Source organism: Populus trichocarpa, chromosome 1, assembly GCF_000002775.5.
Source record: "Populus trichocarpa isolate Nisqually-1 chromosome 1, P.trichocarpa_v4.1, whole genome shotgun sequence".
Classification (NCBI taxonomy): domain Eukaryota; kingdom Viridiplantae; phylum Streptophyta; class Magnoliopsida; order Malpighiales; family Salicaceae; genus Populus; species Populus trichocarpa.
In genome coordinates, this window is record NC_037285.2 from 2,373,355 (window position 1) to 2,386,013 (window position 12,659).

At 34.4% G+C, this 12,659-nt stretch overlaps 2 protein-coding genes across 2 annotated transcripts; both read left to right on the plus strand.

The window, feature by feature from the left end:
* Positions 1-3,359: 3,359 nt before the first annotated feature.
* On the plus strand, positions 3,360-8,079 carry LOC7455803 (protein LNK3). The gene is made up of 6 exons (XM_024587159.2): positions 3,360-3,617; positions 4,324-4,698; positions 5,104-5,380; positions 6,642-6,758; positions 6,835-6,974; positions 7,504-8,079. Exons 2-6 carry the CDS (start codon positions 4,334-4,336, stop codon positions 7,787-7,789), a joined length of 1,185 nt encoding a protein of 394 aa, XP_024442927.2. The 5' UTR covers positions 3,360-3,617; positions 4,324-4,333; the 3' UTR covers positions 7,790-8,079.
* A 1,315-nt stretch (positions 8,080-9,394) lies between these two features.
* LOC7455802 (protein MIZU-KUSSEI 1) lies at positions 9,395-11,305 on the plus strand. The gene has a single exon (XM_024597151.2). It carries the CDS (start codon positions 9,595-9,597, stop codon positions 10,381-10,383), a length of 789 nt encoding a protein of 262 aa, XP_024452919.1. The 5' UTR covers positions 9,395-9,594; the 3' UTR covers positions 10,384-11,305.
* The last annotated feature ends 1,354 nt before the right edge of the window (positions 11,306-12,659 follow it).

The window sequence follows — 12,659 nt, forward strand, 5'->3', positions numbered from 1 at the left end:
AATGTTTCCATTGGTATCCCAATTTACAAGGACCTGTATGCATGAAATCAAGTAATAATCATAGAAAAAGGGAGATTCGGATTCAAATTTAATTATATATATGTTGCAATAGAGAAAAGATGTGGCTATCAATTAAGCTAAATGCTTTGACCAATACCAAATTCAGTGAGGTGGAAGATTCAGAGCTAGTCCAGTTATAGATACGAAACCCAAAGCAACATCATGCTGATGATTTTTTGTGTGAGATTGGTGTCTTTCTTCTTTAATTTTGGACGTGATAACAATTTATGGCGACTAATTGTCTAGCTCAAAATCGCATGCATTTTCATGGCGAGGACAAAAGGCAAGTATTATCAACTTAAACATCCCGTGTTGTTTCGATTTTGAGTGGACTATATGGAATGGAGGAGGATATAGGGTTTATCCATGTGTTTTTCTTTAAACTTTGATATGGTTTTGTTTGTGGACAATTTATTAAACTCAGAATTTGCTGCATTTTTTCCGGATAAAAGACAAGTCTAGCAATGTCACCGATCTCAAGCCTTTAAATTCATGTGGACTGTAGAGATCGGAAGACAATTCGATTGACGTCGTGCATAATTCTTGATGATATCCTAAAGGAATAAGGTTTATATGTTGTATAATTAATTAATTTTTTTAATTTAACAGTTTAAATTATTTTTTATAGTTAAACTGGTTGGTAACTAGTGTTTAGTAAATTAAAGTAACTAGATAGTAGGTGGTTGATACTTAGTAAGCCGAGAGGGCTAGACACTAGAATTTGTAAAATGTCATCTTTGGTAGATATAGAGATTCTTAGATACTTAAATAAGTATCTTTGTAGAGAGAAAAAGTAAAATAATATTTTAGAGAGATAAACACTAAAAATATGTATGCAAAAAATATTGAGAATAAAGAGATTATAAACCTTAATTTTGAAGGATTCATGAGATATTTATAGTCAACGAGTCTTGTCTTTTTGTGGAGAGAAGGTAATGAAGTGTAATTTTACCTTAATGGTATCTCTTAATCATGCATTGATGAGAGATAAATATCCCTTATACAAACATTCATAAGATAAAATATTGTAAAAATATCCCAAAAGAATATTGGGCTCAGACGAGTTGCCTAAACCTGTTATAGATGAAAAATGAGCTCAGACACATTGTCTGGGCCTGTGGTAGTTAAGCTCGGGCATGCGCCTAAGCTCATAAGGGTGTTGGCCTGGAGCTCGGCATGGGTGCCAGGCATGCTAGCACCCAAGGCATTTGGGTGATGGGTCTCATGCTTCTTGGGTGATTAGTCCCCAAGCAATACCAATCACCCAAGAAAATTTAGATTTATAGCCAAAATATTCAAGTTTAATTGTGGATTTATGGTGGCTAATCAAAGTTAATAATGATGCGAATTAATTATTATTGTTACCGGATTTAATTCTTTAATTTATAATTTCTAAAATCTACTATAAAAAAGATGGTGAAAGAAGAGTTTTACATAAAGATAGTTTTTTAGATTTTACACATTCTTCCTCGCCTTAGTTTTAATATCTTTCTTTTCACTTTAAATTTTAGTTTTCCTTCAAAATCTAGAGTTTAGATTCACTTTGTTAAAAGATTCTGATGAATGTAAGGACCTGAATAGTCTATTCTAGAAGTATTTTTCACAAACTTGAACAATTTTTTCAGCTAAATTTTTTTAGATTTATGGCTAAAAAAATCAAGTTTAATTCTGGATTTATGGTGGTTAATCAAAATTGGTAATGATGGAAATTATTCTAGTTGTTATCAGAATTAATTCTTTAACTTTTTAAATTTTAAAATGGAGGTAGGGGAAGAATTTCACCTAATTTTTTTTTCTCTTCAGTTTTACTCATTCTTCCTCACCTCAATTTTAGTGTTTTTGATCTCATTTTACGCATTGGTTTTCCTTCCATATCCAGAGTTTAGGTTCACTTTATTGAAAGATTATTGAGTCCATTTACTTCCATTCAAAAATCTTATTTAGAATTGCATCTCAATAAAGTGATGTTGTTGGAATCTTGAAAAGATTATTACAAACATTCTACTTGCACAAAGTGAGGAGCAATGAACCTTTAAGGACAAATGATTCATCTTTGACAATAACAAAAGTTTTATTATTTTAAAGTGTTTCAATAAACAAATATCCTTCTTAGTTTTAATTCAAACATATATAATTTATATTATTAGTATGCATACTAGGACTTTTGATTTGATATCAATTGCAAATTTAAATATATACTTAGTATGCATGCTAAAATTCTATTATTATATCTGTGTTGAAAATATGTTTGTTATAAATTTATTTTTTGAATGTTTATAGATTTAAATTTGTATGAACACTAATCTAATATTTTTTTTTGAGAAAAACTGTATTTTTAAATGTATCATCATGAAAAGAATTACTCTAATATTGAGCAATAAAACACGAACCCTAATTACTATATTGGAGAACTAAATTTCAAGAACCCAACAATGAATAGCATCACAAAGTGGTAGTGACAAGGATAAATGCTCAAACGCAGAACAATAAAAATGAACATTAGGTCTTGGAGGAACATTTCACCTGGACACCACCAAATAAATATTAGTCGGTGCTACGATGTTTGCTTCCTCTGTGGTCTCAGGTTCAAGCCCTGTGGTTGCTCATATGATGGCCACTGGAGGCTTACATGGTCGTTCACTTCAGGGCTCGTGGGATTAGTCGAGGTGCGCACAAGCTGGTCCAGACACCCACGTTAAACTAAAAAAAAAAAAATATTAGTCGGTTCCATTTCGGTCCAATCCCAATTTTCTTACAACAACCTGGGACAATTTGCATCGTCATCGTCATACAAGTCCCCGGAGTTTGTCTTAACCTCCGTACCACACAAACTGCAGAAACTCTGTGGCTCTCGTCTTCTTGTACTAAAGGCAACTCACCCATCCTTGACACCAACTAACACTGTACTAGATCCCTGCTCAATGCAACGTGTCAAGATCAAAGACATTGCATGTTGCCACGTGTCCCCCCGAAAACCCATCAGGGAAGCGATACGTGGCCCCCCGGAAACCATCCACGCAAAAGACCAAGCTAGCCACGTCCACCATTGCAGGTAGAGAGCTTTGGCCTCTTATTAAAAAAGAAGGGTATTTTACTATTTTTGCTCGAGAAAGGAAAAGTCTTCAACGGGGATTACTTTACTCGGACGCATCACAAGCAGAACACCAGGACCATGATTTCTAATTTGGTGGGTCCAGATTCTAATACGTGGACCAATGAGAGTAAAGATTTTGATGGAGGTTCTCAGCCACAAATCTCAACTTAAGTTTTCAGCCACTACTCACTTTCTCTCTCTACACAAGTTAGCCTCACTTTCTCTCTCCCTACTCTGCAAACTATATTACTATAAGGTGCTGCAAAGGAAAACAGGGCCGCCTCTGTTTTACATCTAGCGAATAGCACTAATCTTTTTCCAAGGCAACAAAAACCTCCATCAAAGTTTGTATTTTTTATCGTTTCTTTGCTGTTCTTATCATCTGGGCTGCTTCATTTCTCTATATTAGCAACTGGGTCTTGGTCATTCTCTTAATCGAAACCCACCACCCAACAATCTCAAGGTTTTTTTCTTCTTCTTTTGATGCTTATTGTGTATATTTAGTTCGGTTTATAGTGTCAAAGTTTTAGTCTTTGGCTTGTGAGATATGCATGTATGTTATGATGAATATGTGTTTGTGTGTGATTACTTTTGTTTGATTTTCATAATTTTTCTCTTTGTTTTGTTGATTGTATTTATATGATTCTTACTCATGATTTGAAGTTTGAATTCTTTAGTATAATTACTTTAAGCCTCTTCAATTTGTTGGTGGATTATGATTTTTTTTTTTTGAGGTCTTTGGGTTGATTTTTATGCTATGTGGTCTTGGTTGTTCTGTTTGGTTGATAAATTATGATACTTTGTCTATGTGTTGATATTCTATCGGTTTTTAAGTTTTTGGTTGATGGGAAGTGAAAGGAACTGGAATAATCAAAATCATTAATTGCAGTTCACTTGCTTATTTCTAGTTTTAAGGTAGAACCTGCAGATCCACTTAACTGATGAAGTTAAAGATTCAGGCTTGTATTGTATGATAAAACAAGTTCTTCGCAATTGTGATTTTGTTCAAAATCTTGGATTTAGTAATAAAATTAGGTGTACTCTTTGATATTGAATTAGTTATGAACTGTTTGTATTGCTTGGCTTTTCTACTTTTATTAGATTTTTTTTTTATCTTTATGGTACCTTTTTTGACAAACGGGGATTGTTTTCTTTTCTTTTTTCTGCAGATAAAATCTCATGGAGTGGTATTCTGGAAGTGGTATTGATGATTTTGTGGTTCCAGAGGATCGAGAAGTATATGATAGGCTTCCATCACCAGAGAGTTGGTCGAAATGGTGTGCAGATGCATCAGAAAGTCATGAGTTTTCTAACAAACGCTTTCTTATGGATTCAAAATTGACTGGGGAGGAACTCAAATTCAATGGTGAAATTTTGAGCAAAGAAGTTGAAAGTTTCTACAATGGTAAAGATCAGTCTAGTGGTTCAAGCATCAGTGGAAGATTATCTGAAGAGTCACTTCCCCAGACTGCTCTTTCATGTGACCAGCCAGATTACCAGCTTGATGATCTTTCAGAAATCGAACAACTGGATGAATTTTTCCTGTACAAGCGTAACTTCTGGGATTAATTTAATGCCTTTAAGAAATCATGTAGTATCAAATGTGCTGTAGCTTGTCATATTGATTAGCAGCATGCTCGGACACCCCATGGAAATCGAATGCTCCCTTAGTTGTGTGCGCTAAAACACTGCTATCCATCATGACAAAATGGGTAGAATTCTTGGTTCCTACAAATGGATTATACCAGTATTTGTGGTGATGGCACCTATCTTTGTGCCACCTTCATTATATGGCAATCTCTTGTGCTTGCAGCGCTACATGTGACATAATAGAGCCATTCAATATCCATGGGGTGCCCAACATCTCCCTACATGTGGTTGTTATTTCTATCAAATATGATGCTTCCTTGTCAATCTTATTAATCTTTTCTCATTTCCATTTGTTGCAGGAGTTCCTTTCTCGAGGATCTACCCAGGAATGAAAATCTTAACGGCTCGTTTTGCTTTTCTGCTGAAGCAGAATGTGGCATGGCATCTGCTGACAATCGCTTCACAGACACAATGTCAGATTTGCAAAGTATCTCGAATGATGCACATGGCATGGGAAGCTCAAAGTATCTCAAAACACATGCATTTTCTCCATCATTAAGTTGGGAGGAAGGTGAAGTTGCTGCTTCACACTTCAATCCATGCAACTCAGACCAAAAGGATTTGGCACCGGTAAAGGTGAGATTTTCCATCTCTTTATTACCTTTAATTCAATGATTGACCATATCTTTTTCACATATTTCCTATAATGAAATTCATGGTTCATACTAAATCTTTGATAAGCTTTAAAGACCCTAGCCCTGTTGCCTGTACTTGTTTCTTGGATGAAGAGAGGGTTTTATTGTTGTAGGTATACATGCATATGCACATTTTTTTATTCTCTGTGGACCTAGCACAATTTAATCCACAGTTCTGTATGAGCTCCTTGATTTGGGTTTAGAAAAAATATTGGTTTTTTTTTCCCGTTTCCTTCGCCTATCTTAACAATAATATTGACTAGGTTCTTTCATTTCTTGCTTATGAAGATATCCATTTTAATCATTCTAGGAGAATGACTTCTTTTACTCTCGTCTTTGGCAACACAGAGAATTCAGCTCTGCTTGTTGCTGGGATACATTTTGTGTAAAATTTGTTTGTTGTATCATGAACATAAGGGTGCGTTTAAATCCACAAGGGTGGAGTCTAATTTCATGCACCTATCATGGACATATTTGGACGAAACATCATCAAAGAAACCACAGGCACGTGGCATTAGGCTCCAGCCTTGTTTAGACCTGACCTAGATTTTGTTGTTTGTTGTTTGTTGTCACACCAGTGTGTCTCCAGACATGAAAATTAGACACAATCACCTGCAAATTATGCCCATTAGATGAGAATGGGGCAGTCAAGGCCTCAGTGTCTTAGGCCTGCCATTATCTCAGCTAATTGTGATATAAATACTCATTGGTTATGACCATAGCATGCTTTCTATATTATTTTGGAAATTTTATTTCATCAATTTTTTGTACGAGTCAACATTTGTTTCATCATGTATTGTTTGCTCATATAATGGTACTAGCTATATTTATACACTTGGCTTATATTTCCTTCTAGCTATATTTATACACTTGGCTTATATTTCCTTCAAGAAACTCCTTTCTCAAAACATGCTTAGCCTACATCGACTCCAAACACCCATGCCATTGAACAGTGGGTTGAATTTCTAAAAACTTTTTCTGGTGTAGTCCGGAAAATTAATAACCTTATATGTCGGTTGTCCCTTTTTTGCATAACAGTAGATCTTAGTTAGCATTCTGCTTTCATCTATATACACATACTGCCTGTGACGAATAGCGAGAGAGTAGAGAGTAATGCAAGGACAGATGCCTATTGGTTCCAATGAAGATTTTTAGTTTGTGAGACTTGCAAGTTCAACTAATTATGGTAATGTTTTTTCAAGGCATCGCTGGTTAATGTCTTGGTCCCTTCTGAGCATGATGGTATGATTGGACTTGTTGACGAGGAAACATCTCTTCAACAATCTACGCTACAGGAGCTAGAAATGGTTATGGCCCAGGTATAACACAACATCCAAGAGCCCCCTTTTTTTAACAAGCAAAACCAAATCCTAATGATTTTTTTTTTCTTTTCAGTTAAATGATAAGACTAGAATTTGCTTTCGTGATGCCTTGTACCGGCTAGCCAGCAATTCAAAGCAACATCCTATAGAACAGGACCAAAATGGAGACCTGTCCATGGAAACACCGGGTACTGGTGAAGATGAGAAAATGGGGTACTTGCACAATATTTGCCTAATGCTTATCCCACTTTTTTTTTTTTTAATTAGAATGCTTATCTCATTATAATTTAAGGCCTTAATATTTTAAGGTTGTTCTCGTAAACTGATTGCTGTCAAGTACTGACAATCAAAATAGAAGTATATCTGGAAATGGGTTGATGACCAGAGCTCTTATCTCTGTTAGTCTCCAACTGATCCTGAGATTTTGTTATATATGTATCAGCTGTTAACCGGTAAGCGTACCCTGAACTTTTTTGGTAAATGGTTGACATTATCTATCTTCACATATACTACTTTCATGTTGCTCTCATATCAATTAGGATTCAACATTAATAGCATCTGGAAGTAATTACATAAAGTGACAACTCCCATGTAAATCTCTGCAAACAAAAACAAATGCATCACATCAGTGGTATTTGGGTGATCAAGCATCTGTTGAGTTCCATTTACTTCACTGCATATGTCCTTGTATAATGCATTGGTAATCGAGCTATCTTGATAAGAAAGTGAACTTCATGTTCAGGTCTGGTGGAAAGACGACAGTCGAAATGGAGACCAACGCCATTGACAGAGCCATTGCAAATCTCATGTTCAGTAAGATGGACCTAAACATACGAGATTTTCCTGTCTCAGCACCAGTAAATTCCAAGCAAGGAATTTCCAGAGAAACAAAACCCCTAAATTGCCGCTGGAATGAGCCTCAAGGCCACGATCTCCCTTCCTATCCAAATTTCCGAGGTGATGCTGAGGTTCCAATCCTTGGTCATGGATATCGACAGATAAGAGCAAATCCAGGCAAGCATATGTGAAGAAATCCTGAGAGAAGATTTTCAAAGTTTATAGTAATGTTTTTCAAAAGTAGGACGAAGCCAACAATCCTTGAATAAGTATTGTACTCCTCTAAAAAAAGCTTGAAAGATCCTCTTGAAGTGCTCATCTCATATGTATATACCAGGGATTTATGTATAATTAGTATGCATGGTTAGGTGCTAGGTCGGATAACTTGCTGCATCCACTCAGCTCAGTTTTGGTAGGTGCATATACAGATGGATTCAGTAAGCAGTGACATACAAGCTAATGTATTTGTTGTTCTTGTTTACTCTCAGTCCAGCAAATTACTGATCCATGTGTTTGAGACTTGTCCGTCTTCTTCACTGCATGCTGTAAATATCCATTTGTGTCTTCAACTTAAATCAAGTTTTATTGGCTTTCAATGAGATGTTCGAATTCAAGATTTTTTAAAGAAAGGACATTGATTTGTTCACGGCCAGAATCCTCTTTTTTTTTTCTTGACTCAGGAAAACAATACGAAAAGAGTAGACATTTCAAAAGCTTTTTTCCCTCAAGGAAATTGTCTATCTTTTTTCTTTTTACATTTTAAATTTATTTTGACTTCTGTTTTTGGTGAATTTATTAATGCAATTGTCAACCATAAGGTCAGCTAAACCAAAAATAATAAAAATAAAAACAAGAATCCTGAGGGTAACTGTATAGATGATAAAAATTTATTAATGAATTTAAATTTTTTAGATAATTAAGCATTGATTTGCAGTTTGGCACATATGTTATTATTTTTTTTTAACTTTCTTCTTTATTTATTTATTTTAATTTATCCAATGCTTCAATGCAAAATTTCCCGAATATTAGCAACATTTATAGTGGATATATAATGATCCCTATATTTTCATGCCAATCACTGCTTTTTTATGCCCTACATGTCTGCAACTGCGCAAGATTAATAGATAAAAAGTATAAAAATCCTTAATTAATTAAGCATGCCAAGTGTTTATGCATAAGCAACAAAATCTTCAAGATAACACTGTCCAGTTCAAAACTTTTTTTTTTTGGTAAATATTTAAATCTTCAAGACTTCCGATATTGGATTTAAAAATTTTAAGATTTGAAATCTAATTTAAATTAAATTTTAAATTGAATAAACAAATTGATTTAGTCACATTTAGGAACTTCAATGTTAATGATAATAATTTATTTTTTAAAAATAAAATAATATTTTTTTAATAAAAATAATTGCTCTAAATTTATCGAGAAACCATAAACCTAAATTGTTTTTTCGAGTTCTTCCTCGAATTTTGGCAACTATCCTCTAACATGGATGTAATAACTTCTTTTTTATTTATTTTAAATTAGGGTAGAATTAGAGATATATTTGGTAAGATCAACCAACAAGTAAAAGTTTTACCAATTCATCATTCAATTATATGTAAGAAATTAACAAATATATTGATAATTTCGCTGGCAAAAGTAGCAAAGTTTTCAAGTTGTTCAGCTAAAAGAACTACCAGATTAGCCTATTAATTCAATGGCTTCAAGAAAGCATCAGATCTTTGCCAGCAGTCGATCCAAGAACTACAACTATCAAACTATCTTTAGGGTAATTACAGAACTAGAAATTCTTAACCATAAATCAATTGTAATATAAGAACAAAAACTGAAGAAAGTCTCAACTCTTCCTTACGGAAATATTTAGAAAGTCAAGAACAAACCACCTTAGTTGAACGTGCATGCCTCAACTCTATTCTTCTTATATATGCGCCACCGCCACCGCCACTAAGCCTACCAAATTAAGCCCACCAAGGACTTACAAGCCTCCACCATGCCAATCCCACCATCAACCCCACCATATCCTCTCACGCCGGTACAGACTCGGTCCCGGTCGCCATCGACCTTTCCATCACCCCCAACCTCCCCATCTTCTGGAATGACGAACCCAATGTCTCCAATCCAGCCTGCTATCTCCCTCCATCAACCAAATGGCAAGAAAGGTTCATCAAAGCACAATAAGATATTCCGCCGTGTCCGGGCTGTTTTCCGGTCATTCCCTATCATCACTCCAGCATGCAAGATCCCCGTCTCGCTCCATGGAAACCGCCTCCATGACGGGCACGTTGGTGGGACCCGCATGACCGGAACCCTGTTTGGGCATCGGAAAGCTAGGGTTAGTCTTGCCATCCAAGAAAGCCCCGGGTCCCTACCTATTTTATTGCTTGAACTCACAATTCCCACAGGAAAACTCCTTCAAGATATGGGAGTGGGGCTTGTTAGGATTGCCTTGGAATGCGAGAAGAAGGCAAATGATAAGACGAAGATTGAGGACGAGCCGATATGGACATTGTTTTGTAATGGTAGAAAGTGTGGTTATGCGGTCAAGAGAGAGCCAACCGATGAAGATTTAAATGTAATGCAAACCTTGCGTGTTGTTTCAATGGGAGCTGGTGTAATACCTACAGGAGATGGAGCAGATCAGCCTACAGATGGAGAATTAACGTACATGCGGGCATTCTTTGAACGTGTGGCAGGGTCCAAAGACTCAGAGACCTATTATATGTTGAACCCTGATGGAAACAATGGACCAGAACTAAGCTTATTCTTCGTCAGGCTTTGATCAGAAAGGTAAGGCAATGTTTGTGGACTAATTCTAACGATTGAGATTAATACCTTCTGATCCTTCTGCTGAAGGTTTACAGAGTTGATCTTTCGGTGCAAATGAATTGGTAAGTTATGAAACTGTTGATGGAGGTTATGGGAAAGTTCGAAAGCAAGAGAATTAAGGGCAAGACAAAATCTTCTGCTATTGGATTGGAGGGTGGCCTGGTTTCTGGGGGAGGAAGGGCTGATCACTTTGTTTAATTTGGGTGATTATTTTCAGGGAATTTTTTCTTTTTTTATTTTTGTTACATTAATACTTTTAGGGACTTAATTTTAGGGTTGAGGGGACGTGAAATCCCAGTAGAGATCTCGTCATGCCCTTTGAAAAAAGGCAGAAACAACCATGTAAAACTTGATTGCACGTAACACATTAACTGATCATCATTTCATGAGAGTAAATGTAAAGAACAATGGAAGAAAAGTATAGAGCAGCTCTCAAATTAAATTAATTGTGTGTGTTAAAATTAATGGAAGTCAGATTTGTTTTTAAAAAGAAATTAATCTGGCTCGATCCGATTGACCTAAGACAGCTCGGGGGAGGAGGAAGAGGCCTTTCTTCACAGCATACATTGCTGTCATGGAGCAGTATGCAAAACGAGGTGATGTACATAGCACGGAGAACTTGTTCCAGAGCATGAGGGAGATAGGTTATACAAACCGTTTTAAGCCATTTGAGATTCTGATCAATGCTTACATCAATGCAGAAACTCCAATCTACGGGTCGCAAGAGAGGATGAAGGCGCGCAGATAACATATACTACCCTAAAAAAGAAGATGCAGGTAAAATTAATGGCACTGGTAGATAGATGGTTTCAGAAAGACTGAACTATCTATGTTGCTTGATTAAGTTGTGCCAGAGGTTGCTGTAGAATTTCCGAGTTAATGTACAGAATACAGTAAGGTGGTGTTGATGTCCCAGATATCTGTTATTTAGTGTTTGAGATATACTGTGGTTAATTAATATGTTTATATATTTGGATTTTTCTTTTTAGACCAAGAAATTCTAGTTTCATAGTAAAAGTTTGAGTATTTACAAAAATATTTTCAATTAGAGGATTTAAAAACCATATAAAATTGGTATATTTATGAGAAAAATAATAAATAATTTAAAATAACTTTAAATTCAAGAAATAAAAATGTTTATTTTTAGTTTTAAGATGATTAATGATCTGAAATTTATATAAGTTTATCTTAAGAAATAAAAAGTTCTGAACTCTTATCTGGATGGTTCTAGAGTTATTTATACCCGTTAAACCTTGTCGTTTTAATAAAAAGAAAGGACAAGAAAGTCCTCTACTTTCGGTGACATTAATGAGAAACAAATATCCCTTACATATCATTAATGAAATAGTTAGTATGTCACTTAAAAGATATTGTATACACCTATGAGAATAGAAAAATTATTACATCAGATATGAACGATTCACATAATTATTTTAGAATGAGAAACATGACAGTTTATTATGCTTTTAATACTTTTAATTTAAGAGATCATGTAAGATCAAACATATAGTCTTAGAACTTGATAATGATTAAATCCAAATGTTTTGGGTCTAACTTGTTTGTCAGACCAAAAATACTTTGGACTTGATTGACTGCTAAGCTCAAGTTTTTTGGATATGATATATATATATATATATATATATATAGTTGCTAGATTTATGCTATTTTAAGGTTGACTGATTACCAAGTTTAAATTTTATAGTTCTAAAATATTTGCAGAATTATTTTGTTTTTAAGATTATTTTTATTTATTAAAATCTATAAAAAAATAAAAATAAAAATTGACTAATCATGTGACAGGAATGCCGTTTGAGTTAGGGTCATGGCATGTTAGTGATTCGTAAGATTAATTATTTCAATGTCGGTTGCCTTTAGCTAAACATGTATGTTTTAGAGTATTCTAGCCTCCTGTGCTGTCGGATTGGATATTTTTTAAAACAAAAATTAATATTTATATAGAAAAAATAGATATAAAAAACTATTTATAATAAATATGTAAAAATATTAATTAAAGCTAAGCTAATATAGAATATCTCGTTAAATTTACAGTCTAAATTATGTGTATAAAATAATCTGATTAGAAATAAAAAAATTATAATTTTTTTTAAATGTGTTAAGTTTTTTAAACTTATGATCCGAGTCATTAAACTTAAAGTACATAATTTAAAAAAAATTACAAAGTTCATTTCCCAAAACATTAAATATTAAAAAAATATTGAAATAAAAAAA